The sequence below is a fragment of the Lolium rigidum genome, chromosome 7 (genome assembly GCF_022539505.1).
Source record: "Lolium rigidum isolate FL_2022 chromosome 7, APGP_CSIRO_Lrig_0.1, whole genome shotgun sequence".
Lineage (NCBI taxonomy): Eukaryota > Viridiplantae > Streptophyta > Magnoliopsida > Poales > Poaceae > Lolium > Lolium rigidum.
The window spans coordinates 199,303,490-199,330,128 of record NC_061514.1 but is presented as its reverse complement, the minus strand read 5'-3'; the positions used below and the strand labels follow the sequence as shown (position 1 = coordinate 199,330,128).

The window sequence follows — 26,639 nt, the reverse complement described above, 5'->3', positions numbered from 1 at the left end:
TGGTGAAAAACGTTGGCGGGGATCGCACTTCATGACTAGATCCCTAGCATCCGACGCTGCCGTTGGCCGGTAAAATCCTGCCCTAAAGGCTTTTGCCACAAGGGCCACTGCTCCCTGCGTGATGTCCGCAGGTTCCTTCATGTATCTCACGCAACAGTGCTTTTCCATCGTCAATGGCGATGCACCTTTGGAAGATCCCTGAGATGCTACGCTTGTAAAGCTCACCATTTATCGCGGTGAAGGCCTTTGAGCGTCTGACGATTCGCCTAGCTTCCACAGAGTCCTCTGGCAGCTCTTGCTTTGTTAGATACGCTAGAAACGGTTTGGTCCATAGTGACTCGAGGAGGAGGACTTGTTCGGCGGGGAGGAGTTGGAGATTCTTCAGCCGAAGGAGTTTGCCTTGAGCTTGCCTCCGATTCGTCGGTCGATGACTTTGGAGGTGCCGACGTTTTTCTTTTATCGATCGTTGAGTGATCACTTCGTAAAACACTCCGTCTGGGATGGGAGAGCATGTGGACCCGATGTTTGCCAAAGTGTCGGCTTCTTCATTACTGGCTCTGCCGATATGTTTTAGCTCGCATCCTTCGAATTTAGCTTCCATATTCGATACAGCCGCCGGTAGGCGATCATGTTGTCGCCGACTCGCGTCGCATAGGTTCATCGACTCGCTGCACCACCAAGTTTGAGTCTCCGTAGATCTCCGGACGAGTAGCACCACACGCCTTTGCCATTTTCATTCCGTGCAACAGCGCTTCGTATTCTGCTTCATTGTTTGTCGGCAGAGAGAAATTCATACGCAGTATATACTTCATCTTATGTCCCTGCGGTGATATCAGCACCACTCCTGCTCCTGCACCCGTACTCCGTTTTGACCCGTCGAAGTACATTATCCATGAGCCCGACATATCGGGTACTGCCGGCGTCTGTGATTGGATCCAATCTGCCACGAAATCTGGGAGGATTTGGGATTTTATCGCCGTTCGATTAACGTAAGTTATGTCATGTGGCGCTAGTTCGATAGCCCATTGGGATACTCGACCCGTGGCTTCCGGATTGGTCATTATGCTCTTCGGGGGTGCTTCGCTTACAACTTTAATCGGGTGCTCCGTGAAGTAGTGCCGCAACTTGCGAGCCGACCGCCATCATCGCGTACGCCGACTTCCGGTGATGGGAATACCTCTGCCTTGCAGGAGTGAGCACCTCACCGAGGTAATAAACGGGCCTCTCGCCCACCATGAACTCTCCCTGCTTCCTCTCGTTCGACGACTAAAACGCTGCTGAAGACTTGTGTTGTTGCAGCTATGTACATGAGCAACGTCTCGTTCTCGCGCGGAGTCACGAGCACTGGGGAGGTCGATAAGATTTTCTTCAAGTTGTCGAAAGATTCCTGTGCCTCCTTTGTCCACTCGAATTTTTCCGACTTTTTCATCGGGTTGTAGAAGGGCAAAGCTTTCTCCCCTAGCTTTGCAATGAACTCCGTCGAGTGCTGCTAGCCGGCTCGCTAACCGCTGCACTTGGTGCGGATTCTTTGGCGGCTCCATGTCAAGAATAGCTTTGATCTTTGAGGGATTGGCTTTGATTCCTCTCGGCTGATATGAAGTACCCAAGTACTTGTCCTCCCGGCACTCCGAAGAAGCATTTTTGGGATTCAACTTGATTTTGTATCTGTCCAGATTGTCGAAGGTTTCCCGTAAGTCATCGATGAGTGTGGCTGCGTGCTTCGTTTTCACCACGATGTCGTCAATGTAAACTTCAATATTTCTCCCAATCTGCTCCGCAAGGCAAGCTTGCATGCAGCGTTGGTAAGTAGCTCCTGCATTTTTCAACCCGAAGGTCATGACGTTGTAACAGAAAACGCCGTGCGGGGTGATGAACGCGGTTAGCTCCTGGTCTTCCTTCTTCAGCTTGATCTGATTGTACCCGGAGTATGCATCGAGGAAAGAGAGACGGTCGCACCCGGCCGTGGAGTCGACTATCTGGTCTATTCGAGGCAATGGGAAATGATCTTTCGGGCAATGTTTGTTAAGGCTGGTGTAATCGATGCACATGCGGAGGGCGGTCGTGTCCTTTTTTGGCACCATGACGGGATTGGCCACCCACTCAGATTCCTTAAGCTCCCGAATAAATCCTGCCTTGCGGAGCCGACTAACTTCTTCGCCCATTGCTCTTCTCTTCAGTTCAGAAAATCGTCTCATTGATTGCTGCACTGGTTTAGCTGTCGGGTCAACATTTAGGGCGTGCTCAGCGAGTTCCCTGGGGATACCTGGCATGTCGGATGGTTCCCATGCAAATATCTCCCGGCGCTCACGGAGGAACTCGATGAGCGCGCTTTCCTATGCGTCAGTAAGGTCAGCCGAAGTATTGACCGTCTTCTTCGGATCAGTAGGATGCACCTGCAGCTTCTTAGTTTCCTTTGCAGCATCAAACTCATCGGATCTTACGTTTCGATTGTCGGCTGGTGGTTGTGTGTGGTCTGTGATGGTATCGATCGCGTTGAGTTCTTCTTTGGCTCCAAACTTCGAAGCGATCTTCTGGAACTCCCTGTCGCAGTTGTTTGATCGAGCGAAGCTACCGTGAACGGTTGTTGGGGTTCCATTGTTGCCTGGCATCTTCAGTTTTAGGTATGCATAATGAGGCACGGCCATGAATTTAGCAAACGCAGGTCTGCCGAGGATGGCGTGGTACTGAGATTCCCAGTCGACTACCTCGAACTCGATCTTTTCTTTCCTGAAATTACTGGGCGTGCCGAAGACTACGTCCAATGATGTTTTACCTAGCGAGTAAGCGGGTCGGGTCGGTATAATGCCGTGGAACCCTGTGTGAGATTCTCTTAGCATGTCGACTGTTAAACCCATTGCTCTCATTGTGCTGGCGAATAGCAGGTTCAAGCCGGTTCCTCCGTCCCTGAATACTTTGCCCATACTGTACCCTCCAATCTGCGCTTCAAGGACAAGGGCCGCGTGACCGGGCCTTGGAACAGCTTTCGGGTGATCTGCCCTGCTGAAGGTGATGCTTTGTTCTGACCGGTCGATGAAATCCGGCGTATCGACCATGGCGACTTCCGCATATTTTACTTCTCGGGAGAACTTCTTGACTTCTCTCTTCGAAAAGCTGGTTTTATGGATCATGCTGATTTGTCCACGTAGTGCTGGGAATACTTCGGCTAGTTCATATTCATCTTTTTCCATAGGCTCGTATGGTTCTGGTACATATGGTTCTGTCAAATGGTCGTAGGACCTTGTCTTCTCCTCCATCATGCGAACTCTTGACATAGCTTCGGCTCTAAGATCATCACAGAACTGTCGAATCTCTAGGAAGTGTCGGCAGTTCCTCAACAAATGACTGGACTTCTCCCGACCATCCTTTGGATCAAAGTATAAGTGGAGGTAACATGGCGCCTCGAGTTGCTTTGTAGCCAAAAGATACGGAGAACGGGTGCGGCCCCTGATTGCCGATGTGTCGTGGCATCTTTGCTCGAACTGTCGAGGATGAACTGCTGTTCTGCCTTCCTCCTCACGGTGTGAGCTTCTTCGTCTCTTCCTTTGTCCAGCTGTGGTGTCGAGATTCCCTCGGTCGCTCCCTTGTATGCTTCTGGGTGAAATTTTTAGAGTTGTCGCTGAATGGGCACCCTCCGGAGGTGCGGCCTTTGAGTCGGACGCGCCGGCCTTAGGGAGGCGAAGGAAACCTCCGGAGTCGATGACGAAGTGGACGCCGTCGAAAACAGCCTCCGTATCATGAGATGATGCCATATAGTTTGGGTGAAGTACTTCGCGGCGCGGCACGAACTCGAAGGACCCGCAGCGGATCGGATTTGTTGACTCTGCTGGTGTCGGTGATTCGAGTAAGAACGCCGCGGACGTGACTGGTACTGCTGATGACTTGCCTTGTGCCGACAGGTTTCCCACAGACGGCGCCAATTGTCGAGGGTACTCCTCGCCAATGCCCTCCGGTAGGGTCTTAGGGTTGATGGAATCCTGCAAGCTGACACGAGCCATCGGTTCACAGACAAGCGGGGAGAGCGATTTACCCAGGTTCGGGGCCCTCGATGAGGTAACCTTACGTCCTGCCTGTCTGTTCTTGATTATGATGATAATGGGTTACAATGGGGTGCCGAATAGTTCGGCTGAGATCTCGGCGAGATGGCTATCGCTAAGGGGACCTAGCTCTAGGCTTTTTGCTGGCTAAGATTGATCGTGCCCCTCGGCAGCCCCTCTCCTGGCCTTTATATAGGAGGCCAGGTATCAAGAGGTCTTACCGAGTACGACTAGGTTTACAGTAATTTTAGATCCGATCTTTCCTTGTTCGATCGCTTCCTTATCTTGCCCGTCAAGAAACCTTCTGGTGCGCCGTCCTAGTGGCCCATCTCGCCTTCATGTGTCTTCATGGGCCTCCAATTAGTCAATACAGGATAGGGTAATGTGGGTTACCCGAAGGGTAGTGCCCACGTCACCGGCAGCAGAGCTAATGCCAATACCTTTGTCGTGGCCTTTCGCACAATGGGGTCTCGACATGGTAGGGAAATTACATAAGGCGTGGCCAGGAGGATATGTATATATGCTCGTGGCTGTCGACAAGTTTACTAAGTGGATTGAGGCAAAACCAATAACTTCGCCAGATGCAGCATCGGTGGTAAGCTTCGTTAAAGGTATCGTCTTTCGATTTGGTGTCCCTCACAGCATTGTCACGGACAACGGCAACAATTTCACTTCCAAGGAATTCAAGGCATATTGCGCAGAGGTATCTAGGCATCAAACTACACTTTGCATCAGTTGCGGACCCGCAAACCAATGGTCAAGTCGAGAAAGCAAACGGTATCATCTGCAATGGTATAAAGAAACGATTGTTAACACCTCTAGAGAAAGCTCGACACACTTGGCCAGAAGAGTTTCCTAGCTTGTTGTGGAGTATATGGACAACATCCAATACAACAACACAGGAAACTCCGTTCTTTTTGGTCCATGGAGCCGAGGAAGTGCTCCCGATAGAAATAGAACACAATTCTCCGAGAGTGGCGGAATATGATGAAGAAACTTCAAGAAAGGCACTAGAGGACGATGTCGATGCACTCGACGAAGCTAGAGATGAGGTGCTATCAAGAGTCACTAAGTACCAGCAAGACCTGACAAAATACCATAGTCGGCGTTTGCGTCCAAGGTCTTTTCAAGTTGGCGGCCTAGTTCTTCAACTTACCCAGGACAGCCATGAAAAATTCGAGTCACCATGGGTAGGACCATACATCGTCACAGAGGTGATCGCAGGAGGAGCATACAGAATAAATGACAAGAAGACAGGGGTCGTAAAGCCAAATCCATGGAACGTGGCGCAGCTTCGGCGTTTTTACGCGTAGAAGTCAAAATAGAGATATGCATGTAAACATACAATGTATTGAAAAGCTCGCGAGTTTTCAGACGCACTCTTTTCGTTTCAGGGCACCGAGTGGGGCTGAAAGGTTTTTAATGAGGCGGGCTCGCGATGCTGCAATATAGTAAAAATATTGATGATATTTTTTTTTCGTCAGGCTCGGGGGCTTACAACTCGTAGATTCATCAAAATAGACTCGATCTTTACAATATATAACACACAAATTATTTGCCTTGGTTACAATACCTCGCAAGCAGTAAATATACATATGCCTATCGAAACACTCGGGGGATAGAGGAGGAAAAATAAGTGTACATAGTTCTCGCAATATACATAGTTCTCGCAATATATAAGATATTTCTTTATTACAGGAAAAACTCGACAGAAGGAAAAAAATCTTCAGTCATCGCCTATCAGGTCATCTATGTTCACCCTTTCACCTTCCACGGGAGCACCCATGGAATCAGCGTAATGGCATTCAGTGAAGTAATCTGCGTCCATCCGAAGAAGGTCCTCAATCATTTTTTCAGCTACAGGTGTTACCGCGTCATTGATCTTGTCGACGTTCCTTCTCCTTTTCCTTAATCGGAAGTGGCAAAGATCAACAACGTTGGACACGTCTAACTTCGGATAGCAGATTTGCAACATGATTAAGGAGAACCTGGCACCAGCCATTAATTGGGCCTTCACAAATCCATGGACTCGACGAACGCTCTTGAACTTGTCCATCGATTCAGGAAGAGTTTTGGGTTGAAGATTCCGAGGAAACATGGCGTTGTAAACCATGGCCAGAGTATTTGTGCAGAATTCAAGATACTCCCGAACCTGAGCAGCACGGTCCTGGAATCGTACAATTTGTCGGGTCCGGTCCGGGGTAGACCAGAAGTTGGAATTGTTTTGCTGAGCAAGTCGAATAAGAACTTCGGATCTCGCATCAGCACGCTAATCCTCGGCAGTAGCATCCAAGAAGGAGCCTAATCATATCAATAAATACAATGAGGATTGCACAATTATACATGGATAAATAAAAGGACATAGAGCTCGAAATTTACCCGCCATATCCAGACTTGCGTCAATCAGTAGTTCGAGCATATAATTTTCTCGAGAGGTTGCATGTAAGGCCTCGGCAACCGCATTTTCTTTCAATTCTAAGGCTTCTTGAGCCTACTGAAGAGCTATCTTCTCCCGCTCGGAAGATTTGTGGGATTGATCCATGACAATAACGGATTGTTTCTTCATGGCTTGGAGTTGTTGTCGAAGTTCAGCTAATTCCAGTTGATTCGAGTTAGCACATGAAGTCATCCAAGAAAACGTCGTCAGACATCCATCTAGAGCGAGACGTAGCAGGGGAAGCAGATGATGGTCCAGCAGGTTTAGAATAATTATCAAACACCAACTGGAAGAAAGAAAAGATCGACATCAATTACTAAACAAGGATTCTTCCTTTTTCATTCATAAGTCGAAATATTTACATAAGTGGGAATCCATTACAAAAGGTCGACTCCTAGTGAGTCAACAATGGCAGTCGCACATCGTAAAGATATCGACAATTACAAAAAGAGAAAAAGAAAACGAATGGAGGGGTAAGTTGGTCTACTTGACCTCCGGCTTGGCGGTACTGGAGGAAGCAGCTGGTTTGTATCCGAGGAAGGAGAGAATCTTCTTAGAGTGCGGCTTGGCAGCCTTCACCAAGGACTCCCACTTCTCCTTATTTATCCCCTTCGTGTCACCAGCTTTCGCCCAGTCGACGTTTTGCTGGCTTTCGGCAACTAGGGCTATGGTCCCTTCAACTCCAACCTTTAAGTTTTCTTGCTGAAAAGCCAATCCAAGATCCTCTCCAGGAAGGAAGCGCCTGGCAAGCTCAGAGAAAGTATCTGGTTGTTTCTGCTTGGGGAAAAAGTAAGGGAAGAGGCGCGTGAACGCGGCCCGCGCATTAGCAATGCTGCTGCGCGCCAAATCCCCATGAAGCCCAAGGATTGAGAGGGTGTCGAGAAGACGATCCTCCTCAGCTTCGTGAAGTCTAAAATCTTCACCCATTTTTCCTGCTGAAACAAGTTTCGAGTTCATCAATATATGCAGAGGGCCAATCTTAGAAGTTTACAAAATAAGATCAAGGAACTTACTAACAAATCGCCGGTTTTGAGATTCTAAGCGGCCTATTATGGCCTCTTCACGCGCAATCTGTTGAGTCATCTTTTCGCTTAAAGCATTCTCAGCATCATGGAGCCTCTTGCGAAGATCTTCAATAGATGCAGCGTCTTGCTCAGCTTTCTCGCGAGCCTTTTCGCTTTGCTCAAGCTTAATAGCAAGATTATCAGCGCGTTTGTTGGGTTTGCCGAGAGCCTCTGGAGGAAGGAGATGTTGCAGGAATTTGAAGTCAAAATACAACGTAGTCTAGTCAACGAAAAGCAAAATATCATATCCGCAGAAAGCAAGGTTTGCCTTTCAAATCTTTGACAGTATCACGATACCCAATAAATTGGGTACCCAGACTGATGAAATGTTTCATCAGAGGCTACAAAGAGAAAGTCGAGAGACAGGGTCAGAAGGGAAAAATTCGACAAATGGTACAAAGTGAGATTGTCAAAATCAAAATAGCCAAAGGAATACTTACATCATCCAAGGGAGGAGTCGTTGAACTACCGGCCAGCAAGTCGTAGTCCTTGCCAAGCTCAACCCTTGGTCTTTTCGGTGACGGAGCTCGGGGGCTGGAGATAGGAGTCGATGTTTCCACATCTTGCTGGCGAGGAGATGAAGGTTCTTCAGTGGTACGTGCTTCAGAAAGAACCAACGTATTCGACGTACTCGTTGGAGCCGTCACATTAGCAGCGGGTTCCTCTTCTTCTTCGCCACTGTCAAGAAAGAAAAGTGAGAATATTCACAAGAAATATGCAAATATAAGAAGCAGCGTAACTTACGAGCTAATGATAGCGTCGTCGTAAGGACAGAAGCCGCCCTCCTCCTCAGGGGAAGTTTCCTCGACAGGTGACCCACTGGGTTTGGAGGTGCCGGAATCTTCGATTTCTCCCCTTTTCCTTTTGTTCTTTGGAGAAACAGCGGAAGGAGGAGAGCGCACTGATTCAGAAGCCTCTGAATCAGTCCCTTTTTCGGAGGAAGCCGTGGATCTGTTTGATGCAGCGACTTCACTCTCGAGAGGAGTAGATTCTTGCGGGTCGTCATGGACAATGGCTCGCTCCTCTACCTCTCCGCCTTCGGGAAGGGGAGGAAGAGAATTCAGGACTTGATGGTTCTGCAGGGACAAGTTTATAGATGAATACGCAAAATATAAAAATATATAGAGCAGTCGAAAAAAGAAAAGAGCAACTCGAAGGAAATATCATTTACCTTGTGAAGGGGGTGGCTGCCGCTGTATGGCTCCACCCAACAAGAGGTTGGAACCTCATCTTTCTTGCTCAGTGAAGAAAAGCGTCGAATAAGCTTTTCCAAGTCCTTCACAGCAAGGTCCTTGGAAATGCGATCAACGTCTTCCTCACCAGCATACATCCAAAGGGGATTTTTGCGAGCCAGTAGAGGCTGCACCCTGATCCTAAGGAAGTAAGCGGTAATTTGAATACCCGACAGCTCTTTACCGTGGGTATTCTGGAGTTGGTGGATGCGTTTCATCAGAGCGTCGGTAGCCGCTTTTTCTTCGGCAGAAGCTTCGGCGTCCCAGCACCGGCGTCTGATGATTTTCGCGGCACTGTCAAAAGGAGAAATGCCGTACTCCTAGTTGCCGACAGATTCGTCTTTGATATACAACCACCTCTTACGCCATCCTTGGACGGAATCGGGGAACTTGACATCAAAATAATCTACGTCGGGTCGGACGCAAATGCACACGCCACCTACATTATAGACAACTCTGCGAGAGTTGTTGCGCCGGAGATAGAAGATACGCTTCCACATGCCCCAATGGGGATGGTTCCCGAGGAAGCATTCGCAGAGAGTGATAAAAAGGAAGATATGGAGGATGGAATTTGGGGTCAGCTGGTGCAGCTGAAGCCCATAAACAAACAAAAGTCCACGAAGAAATTCATGGACGGGGGTGGAGAGACCGCAGATGAGATGGTCAATGAAGGTTACCCGATATCCGATTCGAGGCTTTGGAGCGCTCTAGTCGCCAGGGAAGATGAGGGAGTCCTCCTTCTTCGATAGGCCAAGCTTCTTGAGACCCCTCTTGTCCTGGTTGGAGAGTTTGGATCTCTCCCATCCGGAGATCTCCACATCTTCCATGGCTGCGGTGGTTTTTGGAGTAGAGTGTTTGGCTAGCCTTGTGCGCGGAGGCATGAAGCGAGCTTTGGTGGAAAAAGAGAGTGCTTGGCGGCGCAAGTAAGCAGAGCTTGAGGATGGCAATGGCGAAGGAGAGAGGAGGCTTGAATGGCGCAACGAAGGGGAAAGAATAAGGGAGAAGAAGATGGTTTATAGGAAAGAATTTCGCACCGTTAGATGGAAAGGAAATGGATTCGATGCCTTACACGTGTATACAAGGGCACGTGGGTCTTTTTACTTTGAGGTAACTAAACAAGCGCTACAGCGTGCGTGCCAGGAATAGCGGAGGACGTGTGCCCCCACTTGCGTAACGTGTCAAGCGACGCAGTGTTAGGGACCCACAGGTCAGTGACAGGACAGAACCCGCACCTTCCCAATACAACGTTCGTGGCCATCGTCAGCGTTGATGTCACTATAAGGGAAATTTCGACTGCAGTTCTTCGAAAATTGGCGACAAAGGAGTATTAATGATGCACACAAAATAACTTCGGGAGCCTTTGATCAAATACAAGTTTTTTTCAAATGCTCGGGGGCTACTTTTACAGGAAGTTTGATATGGAGTTGATTCAAAAAAGACAAGCATGAGCCTACATCCAAGTATAAATACTCGACTGTAGCCTCGGGGCTACTCCCATCGGGAGCGCTGATCACACACCCGATAAAGTTGGAAAAATAGGTGAGAAGCCTACAATATAGCGACAAGATGATAAAACGGTGAGCCTACAACCAAGTACAAGCACTTGGTTGTAGCCTCGGGAGCTACTCCCATCGGGAACGCTTGTTGCGTACCCGATGAAATTGAAGGAGTCAAAATAAGTATATTTCGAGTTACGATATAACTCTTCATATACTCCCATCGGGAAGTCAATAAAATAAGTCATCATATGACTCGAACAAATGTGCCATTCCAACAGCCGAAAAAGGCACTCGACAATATATTCTCAGAGCGCCTGAGTCGCGATTAAATCTCTGAATGCCGTAATACTTTACGAAGGTAAGACCCCGGGATCCATCCTGTGTGGCGTGGTATCGCACATGAATATGCTCTGCTACTTTTTTCCGTATCAACAGATGCGAAGAAAAATCCTAACGGACGCGTTAGGTACTCGATAAAATATGACTGGAATTCAGCATATGGTAAGACCTTAAGCGACACATGTCGGATTACGCCAGTATACCGAGGTCAAGTCTAGGGACTTGACCTTGAAGTAGGTTTTTACGGGATTGCCACGAGAGCAGTTAACTGGTACCTGACCCGTCAGATGAACCAGCCCCATCTACCATTATCCATGTACAATATATGATTATTTTATCAGTGCCTCGAAGAAATCATGTGTTAATTGTAATGATGGAGATTTTACTCGACTATCCGATTCAAGCAAATCTCGGGGGCTACTGACATAGGCATCCCCAATGGGCCTGCCGAAGAAGGTACCCGGGGTGTACTGAAGGCCCATGACTCGAAGAATATGAAGCCCGGAAGCCCAATTAACTGTCGATATGGAAAGATAGAATTGTATTAGGAATGAAGACTTGTAACCAATGCGGGACAAACTCAAAGAGTCTCCCGGAATCTGTACCTTGTGTAATACGAAACCCTCGGCTCCGCCTCCTATATAAGGGGGGGGGGGGGTCGAGGGACGAAGAGAGGATCGATTTCATTGTCAACACAACCCTAGTTTTGTAGCAGTCGAGTACTTTTCCGGCTGAAACCCTCGAGATCTACTTGCCCTCTACTTCCACGAAAACCCTAGTCTACAACTTGTAGGCATTGACAAGTCGATACCTTGTCACTCGACCAGTCATACCGGCCAAAGTCTCTGTTTCTTTTGTTTCTTTCGATCCCATCCAGTCCAGCCAGTATAACCGGGTCCAGAGCCGGTTATACCGCCAATCCTTGATCTGCTCGAAAATCCTCAAAAAACGGCTATTTTTTCTACTTAAGGAGGGGGTTGATTTTGTTTTTGTGCATCTTGGCTATTCTTTTAGATCTGAATCAAGTTCTTCAAACTCTCATACTCTCTTGCATACATCTACACAAATCCTTTTATATAGAGAGATTGAACCGACATTTTTGAGAGAGGATCCACCCACTTGAGATATATTTCCCCCTCTCTCATTCCACCGATAAAATTTTGAGCCTTGTGTCAAGTTTTACCTTCGATCTTGTTACTCTTGGAGGTTGAGGACTCCTAGGCGGTAGCGGTCGCCGGGAGCGATCAAATTTGTGAAGTTTGTACAGGGTTGAAGGCCTCCCTAAGGTCTTCACATAATGGAAATAGCTCCTACTTCATGGAAGGAGCTCACGGAGAAGAAGGTGTGCCTTCGTGGCGTTCGGTGTCCTTCATGGTACCGCAACTTTCCAACGGTGACTAGCTTCCCCTCAATGAACTGAACATCGGGATACATCATCGTCTCCATGTGCTTAGGTTATTTCTTTCCACCTATTTAATTTTTGATAGCCATTGAGCTTGAAGTTCTTGATATTTTTATTTTGTCATATAGGGTGCTTCACTTAGTTTGCATTAGGCCACTTTATTTATCCGCATAGCCTAAAAGTGCAAACAAATCATGGAAAATTTTGTAGAACATATTCACCCCTCCCCCTCTAGGTTACCGACATTGAACTTTCACCTACTCTCGGCCGCCTTCACCTCGCGATCACCGCTTGATCACATGGTCATCTCCGATTCTCGGGATCTCCTCCCAATCTTGCGCGTACCCTCATCATCGCCAGCCACAATCCAACCCTCTTTGTTGGATCCCGCTTTCTCGTCAGCCACTGCTTGATCCCTGTGTTTTCACTGGCCACATGTCCAGTCAGCCCAACAACTTTTTTGCGTGTCCGTTTTCCCTGGGCCAAACAAGTGTCCGGACTTGCGTTTTCCCTGGGCCAAACAAGTGTCCGGACTTGTCCAACCACAAGTTCGGCATCTATTTGTATTCGGTCCCGGATAAGTTCTTGGACAATGGCCGGACCGTCCAATGGTGAAATCACAAGCCACCGTTGAGCGTATCGCCGTCCACCACCACCGTACAAGTTTTGTACATACATAGGTCCTACATGTACAGATCGGTGCATATGTGATTGGGCGTAAAAGACCATGATGCCCTTAATTGTGAAGATGTATCTAACGATCTCATATGTTGTTGTGTTTGAGTTTGGGTGAGTTTGGGAGGAGGGGCTGTACTGAACCCCTAAAAAATGGTTAGTTAACCCTATATATTGGTGTATAAATCTATGACGTTGGAATGGGAAACCAGAAAGATAACATACAACTGCAGAGTAATCAGATTTGAATGAGACTAGCATCAGGGTCAAGGTCCCGTATGTCATTAGTCTGAATTGTTGAAACTGCAAACTCAGTGAACTTTGTTCAATAAGCTATGGCCTATATTATGACCCGCTGCTGAGTTTGAAGCACCATACAGCTCACGCGACAAAGCAAGGCAATGGGAGCAAGGTGTGGGCAAGACATAATTCAACACCATGTGCTCTTCCAACGCTATGATGTGGGATTGTGTGGATCGTGAATGTTCTATTTATATCGTTGCTGTATGCCTGGATCTCGAACTCATGACCCTGTTGCATGCATGCTGGCTCTCGCGCCTTATCGAGTTTTATGCAGTAGGCAGTTCACTTGACAGTTACAAGATTACAAGAGGAAAGCAAAACTGAAGGAAATACACATATGCTGTAGCAGTGTATTCTAGAAAGAAAGAAAAAAATGGTGTAGCAGCGGGACTCAAAGTTGTTCCATGCATGGTTTAAATATGATCTTAGATGCGTACCAGAACATATGCATCGAGCTAATTATTAGGATGGCCACCAACTATCTTCGTATGCACGACATCTACAGCAAATATATTTCAGAAGCCCTAACTGAAAGGTGGTGTGGTTAGGGTGTTTGACAGTGACAACAAATGTATAGCAACAGGGACCACCACATTAGTTAGTTGTCACATCAATCTAGCTAGAGCTAACCAATCAAATGACTTGCAGCCACTTCTATATAAGCCCCTCCTCACCCTTCTTCCCCCACCCCACCTCTTATCTCTCTCAAGCTCTCATTTTCTCTCTCTCTCTCTCTCTCCTACTCTGGAGGTGTTCTATAGCTTTGGTGCATCTTCTAGGGGCTGAAGCTGCCAGCATGATCTGATGAGTGCCCAGTCTGACAGCAGTGCTTAATTGCATGTCAATTACACTGATGATCAGATCATGCTGTGCAGTTTCATCTGCTTGTGGATCCACTCTTCTCGTCCATTGGTGTCATCGGAAAGCCTATCCTGCAATTCTTCCTATTTCTTGCAGTAAAATCTGACATGGGTTTACTTTCTCTAGATTTCTAGCTCACGGGTCAATCATACCTTGCATGCAGTGTTCGTGTGGAGAAGACATCGAGCGATAGCACCAAAACGAGAAAGGGGATAGCTGAAGGTGGAAATGTAACGAAGGCTTCATTCCGTTTTGATTATGAAGCCTACCCGTGTAGAAATGAAGTAGCAACCCATGCGCGCTTGATTAGCTCGAATATCCGAGCTATTTTTCCTGTTAATTACCCCCTGTAATCTACACAATCATATACTTTCAGGTTCTGAACTGGCCGTCTACCTGAAGTGCTTTAATTTACCATTTTATGGACGTACGCATGACGAGAAGCAAGTGCAAAGCTCGGCCATTGGCATATATAATCAACCATTGACGATATGACATCTATCTATTGACTTAGCTTACCATTGACTTAGTTTGTGTCGTTGTGAAGTCTGGTGAGACATACGAAGTACAAATTAAACCACTATGTAAGACGAGTGCTAGCTAGCTTGTGCATCCATGCACGCTTTTTGTTTGTTTGTGATTCCATGGCTCCTGAACAACAGCTGCTCTCTTACCTTTTGCTTTGGGGTTAATTACGTCACCAATCTGTGATATAATACCATACAATTGGACTGTCAGCAGATAACTTTTTACTGAAGTGCAGAGAGGAGATAGCTGCAATTAATTATCAGCTGATTGATCGGTTAGTCGTTTGATCGGTTGGTGTGCACAACATTAGATTCTCTGTCCCTGTCTACTACAGCCGAAAGTTGGCTGTGCTCTTAATTCCACGCTATGCCAATCCAGCAGTCCTCATCGGTGGCATGTGGAGAAGATCCGTGTGAGATGCGCTGCTTAAAAAAAATGTTAAGAGAAATGATTAAATTAACTGGAAAGAAAATAAACAAAGAGGACAAAGGAAGTCAGTGAAAATGAGGAAAAATTATGGCACTTCATGTCGTACCAAGGGCTGCTAATCGAGAATCAGATTTTGGTTGAATGGTTAAGATGTGTGGTTACACTTTGGGTCCACTAGTGATAAAACTCCAGGCCTGATGTTTTGGAGTCTCAACAATGCGGTTTTTCTTCAGCAGGAGGCAACGTTCCATGGAGATGTTTGTGTGGTTGCTCCGTCAGTCAAGCTTCGACTCTGTCTTCAGTCGACGTTGTGTGAGTTCATGTGCTATATTGTGCTTGGTGTTTCTCAAAAGAAAAAAAAAATGTACGCTGCCCTCTTACGATTGATACAAGTAGATTTTTGGCTCTCGTGTGTGCCAGAACCCGTTTTTAACAATAAAATCAAAACAACTACTAAAAATAATAAGAAAATGCGGCATAAATCATGTATGTAGAGAATGTATCCAGGTATGTGCATGTCAAGTTTGAACCGAAAGTATAAAATTATGTAACCTACACAAAAAATAATAAATTATACTGATCACAATATAAGAAGTACGCAGTATACACGGTATAACAAAGTTTTGTTTTCTCTTTTTTGTGCAGGTCACATACGGTCGTGTTTTTTCTTTAAAATTTGCACGCGTAAGTATCAAGGTGACATACACGCTGTGAATTATTTCACATTTTTCTGAAGCATTTAAATAGCCTTTTTCAAATTTTTCTGAAGCATTTAGATAGCCTTTTTCATTTTTTTTTTTGAAATGAGGTCTTATTTTATTAAACTAACTTGAGGTATATGCATGTTTTATAACTGTAACAATTTTCAATAAATTCTCTCTCGAGAGGAAAACATCTGTAGCGAAGTTGCGAAACATAGTTTTGTGGTCCAAACCATACAGGGTGAAATGTGAGAGGACATAACTGAGATCTCATTAACCAAAAAGATTTCTTTCGCGACCAATTTTTAAACAAACAACAAGAATTGCAAATTAGACCATGATCATTTTAGTAAAATACATAAACACAATGTTTTAAAGTTGCAAAAATGAATATATTAATGTAAACAGACTAAAAAGTAACACATGTACATATATTCCTTCGTGTATATGTATATTTTCATAAAAATCAGTGTAAATTAAACAAATATGATGTTTGAAATATTGTTTTTTAGAGGACCGGTGTTTGTACTTCATCTAACTTAAAACACAGATATAAGACATGAACACGTACCGCGTTTTTTTATTTGAAAATTTGAATAGTCTGAAGTAGTTTTGGCGGGCTATTCTTTAACGCGTCAGTTTGTGCTCCCAAGTGCCAAGCCCCAACGATTGTATACGAGCGTGTATTTCCTTTTTATCAGGAAGCACAAAAGAAGAAGAAAAAAAACTACCCCAGTCAGCCTCACGAACCACAGGGAATACTAGAATCCTATGCACTGCATGGAGTTTGAATCTTGTGGATTTGGGCTGGGAAACAGTAATATCTCCGTTCTATCTTCTCAAATTGATGACTATTAAGTTATTTTGGGCTCCAATTTCAGAGTCATTTGCACCGCGCTCTTATTGTGGATATATTTTCTTTCAGCTGCCTGCTTTTGATGTTGCTTTCAATTCCCTGTGACAGAAAGAAGTCAAAAGCTTAAACTGCCGACCATGCATTCTTGACATGTTTGCTCCCTATGGAAACCTAACTAATTAACCTCACTGCTAAACATCCATCAACCTTCAGTGAGTGAATATATTTTTATCTGGCATGAAGCCGATTAGTCAAGGAAGAAACAAGGGTTCTTGATTACTTAAGCAAACGGTTCATCTTTGCGGCAATTAGGTAGGACTGATTTGGTCACAGTTTGCCCAAAAGACTGATGATAGGAACATATTGGGCAAAGCTAATCTGCAATGGTCGGTTGATTAATTCATGCATCTCCCTAATTCACAGGTCAGAGCCTTCACACCTAACTGCCATTTCAGGAATGTGATGATTTCTTCACCACTGAGTGTTCATCGAAGCGTCGCATTCAAGCTCAAATTATAGAGATGTTACTTATGCACAATGAAGGTTGTCCCAAATGAAGAAGATATGGCTAAAGCCTAGAGATATACTTAGTTTTAGCTTTTGTTAGCTGTATGATAGCAACCTTGCAGCGGTGTACTGATCATATCTAATCTTCTTGCCAATGTTCAAAAACAGAAAAATCTTCTCGGCCGATCTGCATCGAAAACGATATGCATGGCCCCATCAACAATGGTCATGCATATGCATGCTTTCAGAGCTAGATTTGTTGAGTGACTTACATCCAGCACAACTATGCTGTACCAGAATGTGAGCGCTGTAGGTAGTCAAACTATGATGTAAGGGGAACTTATTATATCAGTATCTCTACTTCACAACCGTAGCATACACGTCGATACACTAGGTCCAAGTGAAATCTACAATAGTAACAACTGAATGTAGAGTTCCCCTGCCATTCTCTTCATAAGTTCTCTTGTAGTTTCTAAGCGCGGCAACATCCCTAGCTACTTGCAACTTCCAACCCCAGTTACTTGGATAAACATCAAGTAATAAGTAAACGGAAAAACAAAAAATTAAATGAATACCATCTATAGTAGGTATTGAGATTAACACAGTTGGGCCTGGTGCGCATGTACAATGCCACCGCCTGAGGATTCAAGTCCTGTTTGACTCAAATTTGTGTGACTGTCTTCTTCCAGGAACAAAATATGTATATTTCCTCGTATAAATTTTTTTTTTTGAAAAAAAAACTCTTTTCAATCTAGGTAAATGTTCACTGAACTCTGAAACCATTTGCATTGCAACCTCAACATATTGAAAGAGTCCACTTCTTACCCCATGTCGTGCCACAAGTGCTTTTGGGTGCCATGAATAAAAGAACACTACAAAGCAGATATTTAATTCAAAGTACATCATTTAGATAACTGAATTCCACACACAAAAAAATACTAAAAATGGAAGAAGGTTGGCACAATTGTATTACAACATGGAACTTCATGGCATGGCAACAACCTAGCAGTGCAGTGGACACACATCGCATCCATGTTAGCAAAAACCAGTTCATGGTTGCATTTGAAACAGTTAAAGAGTTCATGGTTGAAAAGTAAACTTCTGCCAGAGTTCAAAGTCGAAAACTGGACATTTTTGTATTCTTATTAATCCATACCATCTAAACATTTGTCCAAGACTACAAGGTCCCACAACAGCGTCTACCATTGCATGTCCAAGGCTACAACTTCCCACAACAGCATGTACTACTACACCCACAAAATTATTGGTGATTTGGTGGCAATCAATAGAGATGTACACAAACTTACATCCATAGCAGCGAATTGACATCAACATGCGTCAACGGTTATACCTTACGCTATATGGCAACAGCTACCCCCATGTCCAACTTGCAAAATAGGTAGCCAATTGAAGACCACACTGCAAATGGAAGACAGCGTATGCTTTCCATATCTAAATCAGTGTAGCAAGCATATAAGTTTCTGCAGCAACAGCAGCATGTGAATTATATTGGCCCAACCACTTGCAGTATAGCTACAGGAACATGATACTATTATAGTTACAGAAACATGAGAAGTATCCATCAACAGAATGAACATATCGTTCATTGATTGAGAAGCCTGGCTATACGTAACGCCGAGTTGCTGACTTCGTACGTTTGATCTCTTAAAGCTACACGTAAACAAGAAGCTCTCTAAGTGCCAAAGAAGAGCTAAGATTCTGAAGAGTAAGTGATGTTGTTTGCCTGAATCTTCTGAATGAAGTTTTTGACTGGGATTTGGGGGATTTTTTTATTTGGTCAGAGGGATTTCTAAAATTGCAGGAAGGTTGTTTGCTTTGGGCTGATACCCCTTTGCTCAACCCTGTGAGACAATATTAGATATAAAATAAAGTTTGAGAAAAAGTTGTTGGCTCATCCTTATGATTTCAAAATAGCATTCTTCATGCAGAAATGGAAAATATAGCGGGTGAACAGGACCAGTCTTGAGAAAACTGCAAAGCAACCCTGACGAGGCAGGATTGCATAGGAAATGCTGGAACCTTGTTTTGTTTAGTTCCGTTGCTTCTTGCCTTCTGCTTTTTGTTGTGTGGGACTGTGGGTATAGGTTTGGCTTCAGGAGGATATATGTACTTCTTCTCCTGGACTTACTCATTTAGTAGGATGCTCTCATATAAGGTGGCACCGTCAGCATTTAGTCATTTTATGCGCTTTATGTTGAACTATCAGCTTTAAAAAATAAGTAGATCCAATGACATTTTTTCTAAACCAGTCATGTGTTTTTAAGATGACCAGTAGAATAGAAAATACCAGTCTGTTGCAATTCAAGTGACAATTATAGGAATCAATGCTAAATTACCTCTGCATCAACCTTGCAGGTAGCACCACAGGATCTCATTTGCTCCACCAGCTGGCTATGTTGTTTTTTGACCTCTTTCTGATGATGCCCAAAGCTCTGTATTCTATATGGATCATTGTGAAAAAAAGGAACCTGACGATTGAATTCCTATAATATTTTCATGAAGTCGCTACAGTCTTTAACATCAGTCAAACCATTTTACCACATATTAACCAATATTAAAAACAGAACTTTGTCATCGTACGGTGGTGCTCCAGCAATTGCATGAAAGCGAGATTAGCCATCTCAAAGTTAAAACTTAACCAACTGTAAGAATAGTCAAGCGATATTACGTTGACTTATGTAAGTAATCAAGGGACCAGGGGCTGAGGACCGGGCAGAGGCCTAGTGGTTGAGATAGCAGTGGCTCACCCAACAACCAGAGTTTAAATCATGCCGGGCGCGAATTTCTGGAATTCTCACCAAGGAGTCTTCTTCTATATAAAAATATATGCCACCAAGGGCTAGTCCTGGTTGGTCTCATTTTTTAATCAAGGGACCAGGGGCATAGATGAGTTCCATCATATAAATATAGGTATGACAAAATGAACCTCAGACAATGTAGAGGAAGTTATTTTTCACAAAATCCAAAAAAGAATACAGATGACATTAAAGGGATAAACGAGTTGCCAAATACCTCAATTAGTTGAACCTTTCCATATATAAACATAGGCTCATAAACTGAAGATAAATAATGCCGCCACAAACCAAGGGAGCCTAGCATTGAACTTCTACAATTATCAGTAGTTGATTTTGCTTCTGAAAGTAAAGGGGTCAGCTGATGCATATTTTCTTCAAGTGCAAGGTCCTAAGTCTAACTTTTGAATGTAGAGAGATATACAAGCTTCTTTTCTAAACTTAAAAACAGATTATTTTCTGAAACCATATATGATGTGCATATATTAGTCCTTTTTTCGTTTCTTGATAGCATCAACTGCATGATGGTGGATTGCTTCAGGGCAGGTACAGGGATAAGAACTAAAGATTGGCTAATGGATAACACAATTCATATCTTGTTCTCCCCATACTTATGTCTGGTTTAACACACCTCACGCTGTTCAGACCTTTTAATAATTTCCGGTTTGGTTGAAAAAATAACGCAACAAACTCAGTCGGAACCAGCTTTGTAGACTACATATTGCTCTATAAATAGGTTGAACAGTGCCTATACACTATAAGGCCATTCACCAACGCTGCCTTGACTGCCAATTAGAGAATTTGTATACTTCCACAATACATTACTTACTTTTGTGGTTTAGTGTGGTCGATGTCTTCTGCTGGGAAAGGCCGGTCTGCAGGTAAGCAACAACGAGGTAAATGTGACCAGCCTCATTTACCAGTAAGCCCAAATGCCCAATGAGAGATCCTAGCTAGTCAATATATCCAGTACGAGGCCCACACGCTTGTCCAGCTAGGGATCTTCCAAGTAACTGTCAATAGTCATAGAGTATATTAGGACCTAATTTGTCAATAACCACATATTGGATGCAATACTGAAATCTACTGTAGAACAACAAATAAAATCCACATTAACAATTTCTTGCCAAATCGTTCTTTGCACTATAAGGATGTTGCGAAGAATTGACATCATACATGAAAGGAGATTAATAATTTTTTTTATTAATGTGCCACCCGTAACATCAGTAATGAAGCACAACCATCCCTGAAGGTAGGTTCTTTTCTACCAAATAGATGCCTGATTGAACCCTACAGACTGCAAAGATTGAAGAAATGCATACTTATATATATATATATATATTTTTTAACTGAATGCATATTTATAGTTATTCCTGGATATTTGCCTATGAAAAAAATACTAGCTCAGGTTATTTTAGCTAAGGTACTAACATTTGCTTTATGCAAACATGCAAGAGTTAGCAAATAACAAATATGAATGGTGCATGCACAACCATGAGGCACTGTAGCAGCCAAAATGTCAGCACCACTCACTCATAACTTCATAATATAAGGTAGAATCAATGTACTTGAGAACAGACCATACAAATATGATGGTGTACACATATAGTAAATCAACAACTCTTTAATCTACACTCAGCAACTTAACTGAAAGTTATTCGAAAGTTGCAAGATGGCTGTTTGGTACAGTACTACCAATGCTTTGCTTAAAAGTTAAAACTAGATGTACAGTGATTATGCAACACAGTTCTAAAACTAGATGTACAGGGATTTCAATATATGCAGTGCAGTTTAAGCCAGATGGCTCGCTCCTGCGATATGATTTCTATCTCTCGTAACACATCAATGGAGGAGTAAGGACAAAAGAGTCTGTAAAGAGTACATTTCCAGCTATGCATGAACGCACCTACACCCATTAAGCTTGGATACGGTTTTAGGGCATTCTAAATGTACCAAATAAATCTTAAAAGACCTATGAATCCACTGCATCATGAGTACATGGGCACACAGAATATTTCAGTATCAAACTCATCAGTATGTCTAATGGCATACATTAAAAACACATACTGTTGCCTTCTCTCTATTTGCCGTCGAATGATACCCCATATGCGCATGAAATTATGAGGATACAAGTACTCTAAGCATGCATATAAAAGATAAAGTTGTTTGGGTGGGTGGGGTGCAATACAGATATCCAAACTTCATATAAGTCTGGGTACACTGATACTTGTAAAAGCCACACTAAAGTGAAACCTCCAGAACTAAGTGGTTGCCTTCTTTTTCAATGCAACACGTACTATATTAGTTTATGTTCCTTGGCAGACGAGCTTGAGAAATGGTCATAGCCAGTAGGAAATACTCTCTTCAAAATAAGACATATACATTTTGGCCAAAGTCAAACAATTTAAAGTTTGACCAAGTTTCTAAAAAACTATCTACATTACCATTTTTTCTATAAACTTGATAAAAAAATTACACTGTTTGATTCTGGACAACAGGTCTTTTTATATGAGAATAAAGGGAGTATTGCATACTGAATCACTCATAACTTGGTATAAATAAGTCTAGATATCAACACTGGCAAGCCACGTCCTGCCCCTTGCATGCATTCTGGAATAAGCAGGCTATGCAACTTCCAATAAGAGGTTAAAGCAGTGGTGGTACTTATTAAATGATGCAATATTAAATTCAGAGGAAAGCATCAAAACAATCTTATATTTAAACGACACAAATCAGAATTGAAGATAAGCACATTGTACCTAATATCTGTACAAATATATTTCAATCAATTCTGCTTCTCCATTTCAGTTTTGATTCAAGGTTGAAAAACTTCAATCCAGATATCACCAAGTCTGCAGTGACCTTCTTGAGGTGCTCATTGAGCATATCCTCGTAAACAATAAAATTAGCTTCTGAAATAATATTCCGATCTCTCATAACAGAGAACACTTGTCTAGCTCCAGTTGAAGTTGCATGCTTGCAGAAGCCATAGATGATAGCAGAGAAGGCAAGCTCTTCTATTGAGTAACCTAACTCAATCATCTCATCCACCACTTTCATGACCTTCTCTGGGCTTTTAGACCGGCAAGCTTCAATAATAGTTAAGGTGTACTTGAACTCCATTGGCCCATTCTCTACAGTTCCAAGACAATCTGTTACGAGTGAAACAGCTGCATTTATCTCCCCAACCTTGCATAGCCCTTTCACGAGAGACCAATAGGCAGAAATGCTTGGTGTCCATTCTGCCTTCATCATGGAGTTGTAGCAGGAGCAAGCCTCTTGAATAGTTCCTTCATCCACAAAACAAGGGATCATATGACTATACGTACATGAATCTGGTTTGCAGTCATCTGAAACTTTCATTTCCTCAAACAGTGCTAGAGCTATCTTCCTCTCCTTGATCTTGAGTAGATTCTCGATAAGAATGTTGTAAATGCTAACACTGCAATAACCTTTTTGTCTCAAAGCCTTGAACACTTCCACAGCCTTCAATTCCCTTCCGTCCTTGCATGCAAAGAGCCTCAGGAAGTCCGCTAAAAATTCTACGACAGGCAAGCCCAGCTCGACCAATTTGTCGACTAATCCAAAAAAGATAGCCATCTCACCCTTATCAGCGTAGCAAAGTAGCAACTGTGAAACCGTCTCAGAGCTTGGCGCGAGATCCTCCTGAAGGACAATCTGAAACATCTTATACGCCTTGTCCTCCCGACCTATATCACACAGCCCGGCAATGAGCGTGTTGTATGTTCCGAGGTCAGCACGGTAGCCAGCATCTACCATCCCCTTCAACACTCTACAGCCATCCCCAACCCTCCCAGCAGCAACATAACCATCGATGAGCGACGCATACACAGCCCGGTCAACCAACAGCCCCTTTTTACTCATCTCCTCGAACAAGTTAGCAGCCTCCTCTAGCATCCCAGCATCGCATAGCCCCCCAACCATTGTAGCATATGCCATTGCGTCTGGCTCCACACCATCCCTCCCCATCTCCTCCCACACCCTGATGCAACCGTCCATGTGCCCCCTGCGCACCATGGTCTTGACGAGAGCGGTGTACACAAACACGTCCGGCCGGCACACCTCGTCCCGCATCCTTGCAATCATCTCTAGGATCCTGTCCGTCATGCCTGCCTGGCCCAGCGCGCGGACAATGATCGCAAACGTGACAGGCATGGGCTTCACACCAGCAGCACCGTCGGACATTTCATCGAACAGCTTGAGCGCGTCGTCGACATGCCCTGCGGCGGCCAGGGCGCCCAGGACGCGGTTGCAGGCGTGGACCTGCGGCTGGACGGAGAACTCGTGGCGAAACCTGCGGAGCGTGTAGAGCGCGCGGAGGGGCCGTCGCGCGGCCGTGTGGAGGCGGACGAGGAGGGTGAGCTGAGGGTGGGAGACGGGCTTGCCGTGGGCGCGGATGAGGTCGGGGAGCTGGTCGGCGGCGCCCGGGAGGCCCGCGTCGGAGAGGAGCGAGGCGAGGGCGTGGAAGGCGGGGAAGCAGTGGCGGAAGCCCTTCTGGCGGCCGGCCCAGTGGAAGAAGGGGAGGGCGAGCGGGGGAGGCGGCGGCGGGCGCGCGCTGAGGACCTCGGCCACGAGCGTGGGCGGCACGCGGCGGATCTTGGAGAGGTCGGCGACGACGGGAGGGCCCCAGCGCTGGTGCCGGCGGAGGGCGTCGAGGAGGAACCGCGCGAGCGGGGAGAGGCGGCGGGAGGCGGCGGGTATGGAGTGCGGCAGAGTGGGCGGCGAGTGAGGGGAGTGCGATGGGGATGTGGGGTCCCAGTCTGGGAGGCGGAAGGGGGCGGCGGAGGAGGGGGAGGGGGAGGGGCGGCGTCCGGGGTCGGTGGCGCGGAGGTGGGTGATGGGGCCGCCGCGGACGGTGGGGCGGTGCGGGGACGCGCGGCGATGGCCATGGTATATCGTGTGCCTGCGGCGGCGGTCCGCCGGAGCGGGAGGAGAGGACGGAGAGGTCATTGCACTGCGGTGTGAGGAGGCACACCGTAACCGTAGTGCAGCCGCAGCGCCGTCCCGAGCAGAGGGAGGCGGAGGCGGAGGCGGAGGCGCGGAGGAGACAGCCGCTACAGCCTCCAACTAACGGCCGCCTTAGAGCAAGTCCAACAGCACCTCTACATTTTCTCCCCTATATCTTCATGTAGGGGACACCCCTAAAAAGATTCCTCCTCTATATTTTTCTTCTTTTCAACAGCTCCCCTATAATTCCTCCTCAATGTCATATTCACATGTATTTTAATAATGTAGAGACCACATGTAAGATTTATAACAAGACATAAACATGGGTTGGGACATGTATAGGGGACACCTCCACAACCCCAATGCATAGGGGAGAGAGGGGGGTTGAGTTGGGGACACCAATATTTAGAGGAGGCTATAAGGGAGCTGTTGGAGCCATATTTTTCTTCTTTCTTCCCTATGTTTGGTATAGGGATGGTTATAAGGGTGCTGTTGGACTTGCTCTTAAAGAAAACAACGGTGAAATGCATCGGTGGTCCTTGAACTTGTTGGCCATGTCCAAAACCATCCTTGAACTAAGAAAATGCAGCAATATGATCCCTGAACTCACTCTACATGTGCACGTACGATCCAAAATTGCATTGGTCCCGTATTTTGCTGAGGTGTCGTTGTATTGGCCCATGTACATCTCGCCTGAATCCTGTCTTCAGCAAGCCGTGTGCCTCCATCTCTTCTCCAGGAAAAAAAAAGCAAACCACGTGTGTTACAGTCGGTCGCGATTTCGGCCGCCGCAACGCTCGCCTCTCTAGGAGGGCGCGGAGTGCCCTTGCGTCCCATACCCCGTCCTCGCGGCAAGTAGCGACCACGTTCTTTCTTAGACCCGCACCTAGAGTTTTTGGCGCACGAAGGGACGGCAACGTTCATGAACCATGCATGTGGAATTCGCGGTGGAGGGTCTAAGCCACAAAAGGCCATGCCAGCATGGCTGATGCACTACGACTAACCATGGGACGCCGAGCTCGTGTGCGGTACCTCGCGGTTGGTTCCTTGTGCGGCCTTCGGAGGAGCGCAGGGATGTCACGCTCAACGGGCGCCATCCACATTCGAGCAACCATCAACCTCGCCAGCGGCCAGCAATTTGTCGACGCGGGAGCATGGGCGATTTTGACAAAATTAACTCTTTTATATAAGTATTGCACGGAATAATCCTCAGTGAAAATATTTCAGTCCGCTAACCATTTTGTGTGGTGTCGATCGCACACATGCCACATAGTGACATAGTGAAGTGTGGCACCACTCACGTAGACGTCACACAAAAATGTTAGCTAACTGGAATAATTTTGCAAGGGAATCATTTTGTGCAATACTTTCACAAAGCGTTAATTTTACCAAAATTGCCCGGAAGCATGGCACTACATTTGACTCAGGAATTTCTTTATAGGGATTTCTAACAGCTGGAGCCTGGAGACGACGCTATGGGCAAGCTCTACAGCTGAATACAGTTCACGTGCGTCAGCTCGTCGATGAGCCACGTGTCCAGTAGAGACATTGTTAGTAGTACCAAAATCTCGTACTACATCATCAAAAAATGTAGTTTGGACCGTATATGGACCTAAAAGCTTGATTAGGGATTGTTTTAACACATTCTCTAAGTTCAAGGACTGTTTTAAACACAGCCAACAAGTTGAGGGACTACAGATGCACTTTACTCAGCAGTTAGCTCTACGAATGATGGAAGCAGAGTTATCACAGCACAAAGGTATTTTTGTTTGGAAGCTAACAAACTCAGAAATTTTTATGGTTAAATCTTTGTATATATAGATTACATGACTGACCATACTTACTTTCTCTATAAATATATTTGGAAAAATAAGATGCTACTAAAAATAAGGATTTTCATGGGGTTCCTTCGCTGCAAAGTACATATAACAAAATATAGTTTTACTAAGAGAAATTAGCGGATATAAGATGTTGTTTTTGTAATAAAAACA

At 45.2% G+C, this 26,639-nt stretch overlaps 1 protein-coding gene across 5 annotated transcripts; it reads right to left on the bottom strand.

Annotated features, from left to right (window-relative positions):
- Positions 1-14,679: 14,679 nt before the first annotated feature.
- LOC124678897 (pentatricopeptide repeat-containing protein At4g20740) lies at positions 14,680-24,651 on the bottom strand. Of its 5 annotated transcripts, none has more exons than XM_047214753.1 (5): positions 22,440-24,651; positions 20,510-20,693; positions 19,225-19,980; positions 14,910-15,095; positions 14,680-14,796 (listed from the first exon to the last, which is right to left on the bottom strand). In XM_047214753.1, the coding sequence occupies exon 1, from the start codon at positions 24,649-24,651 to the stop codon at positions 22,462-22,464; it is 2,190 nt and encodes a 729-aa protein (XP_047070709.1). In that variant the 3' UTR covers positions 14,680-14,796; positions 14,910-15,095; positions 19,225-19,980; positions 20,510-20,693; positions 22,440-22,461. The 5 variants fall into 5 exon arrangements, with proteins under 5 accessions (XP_047070709.1, XP_047070710.1, XP_047070705.1 ...); XM_047214754.1 differs by having other exon boundaries at positions 19,225-19,320; XM_047214749.1 differs by having other exon boundaries at positions 19,225-20,693.
- Between the last annotated feature and the right edge of the window lie 1,988 nt (positions 24,652-26,639).

Bases quoted from the DNA above. Each gene is read 5' to 3' on its own strand.
- LOC124678897 (XM_047214749.1), bottom strand. From the start codon at position 24,651: ATGACCTCTCCGTCCTCTCCTCCCGCTCCGGCGGACCGCCGCCGCAGG.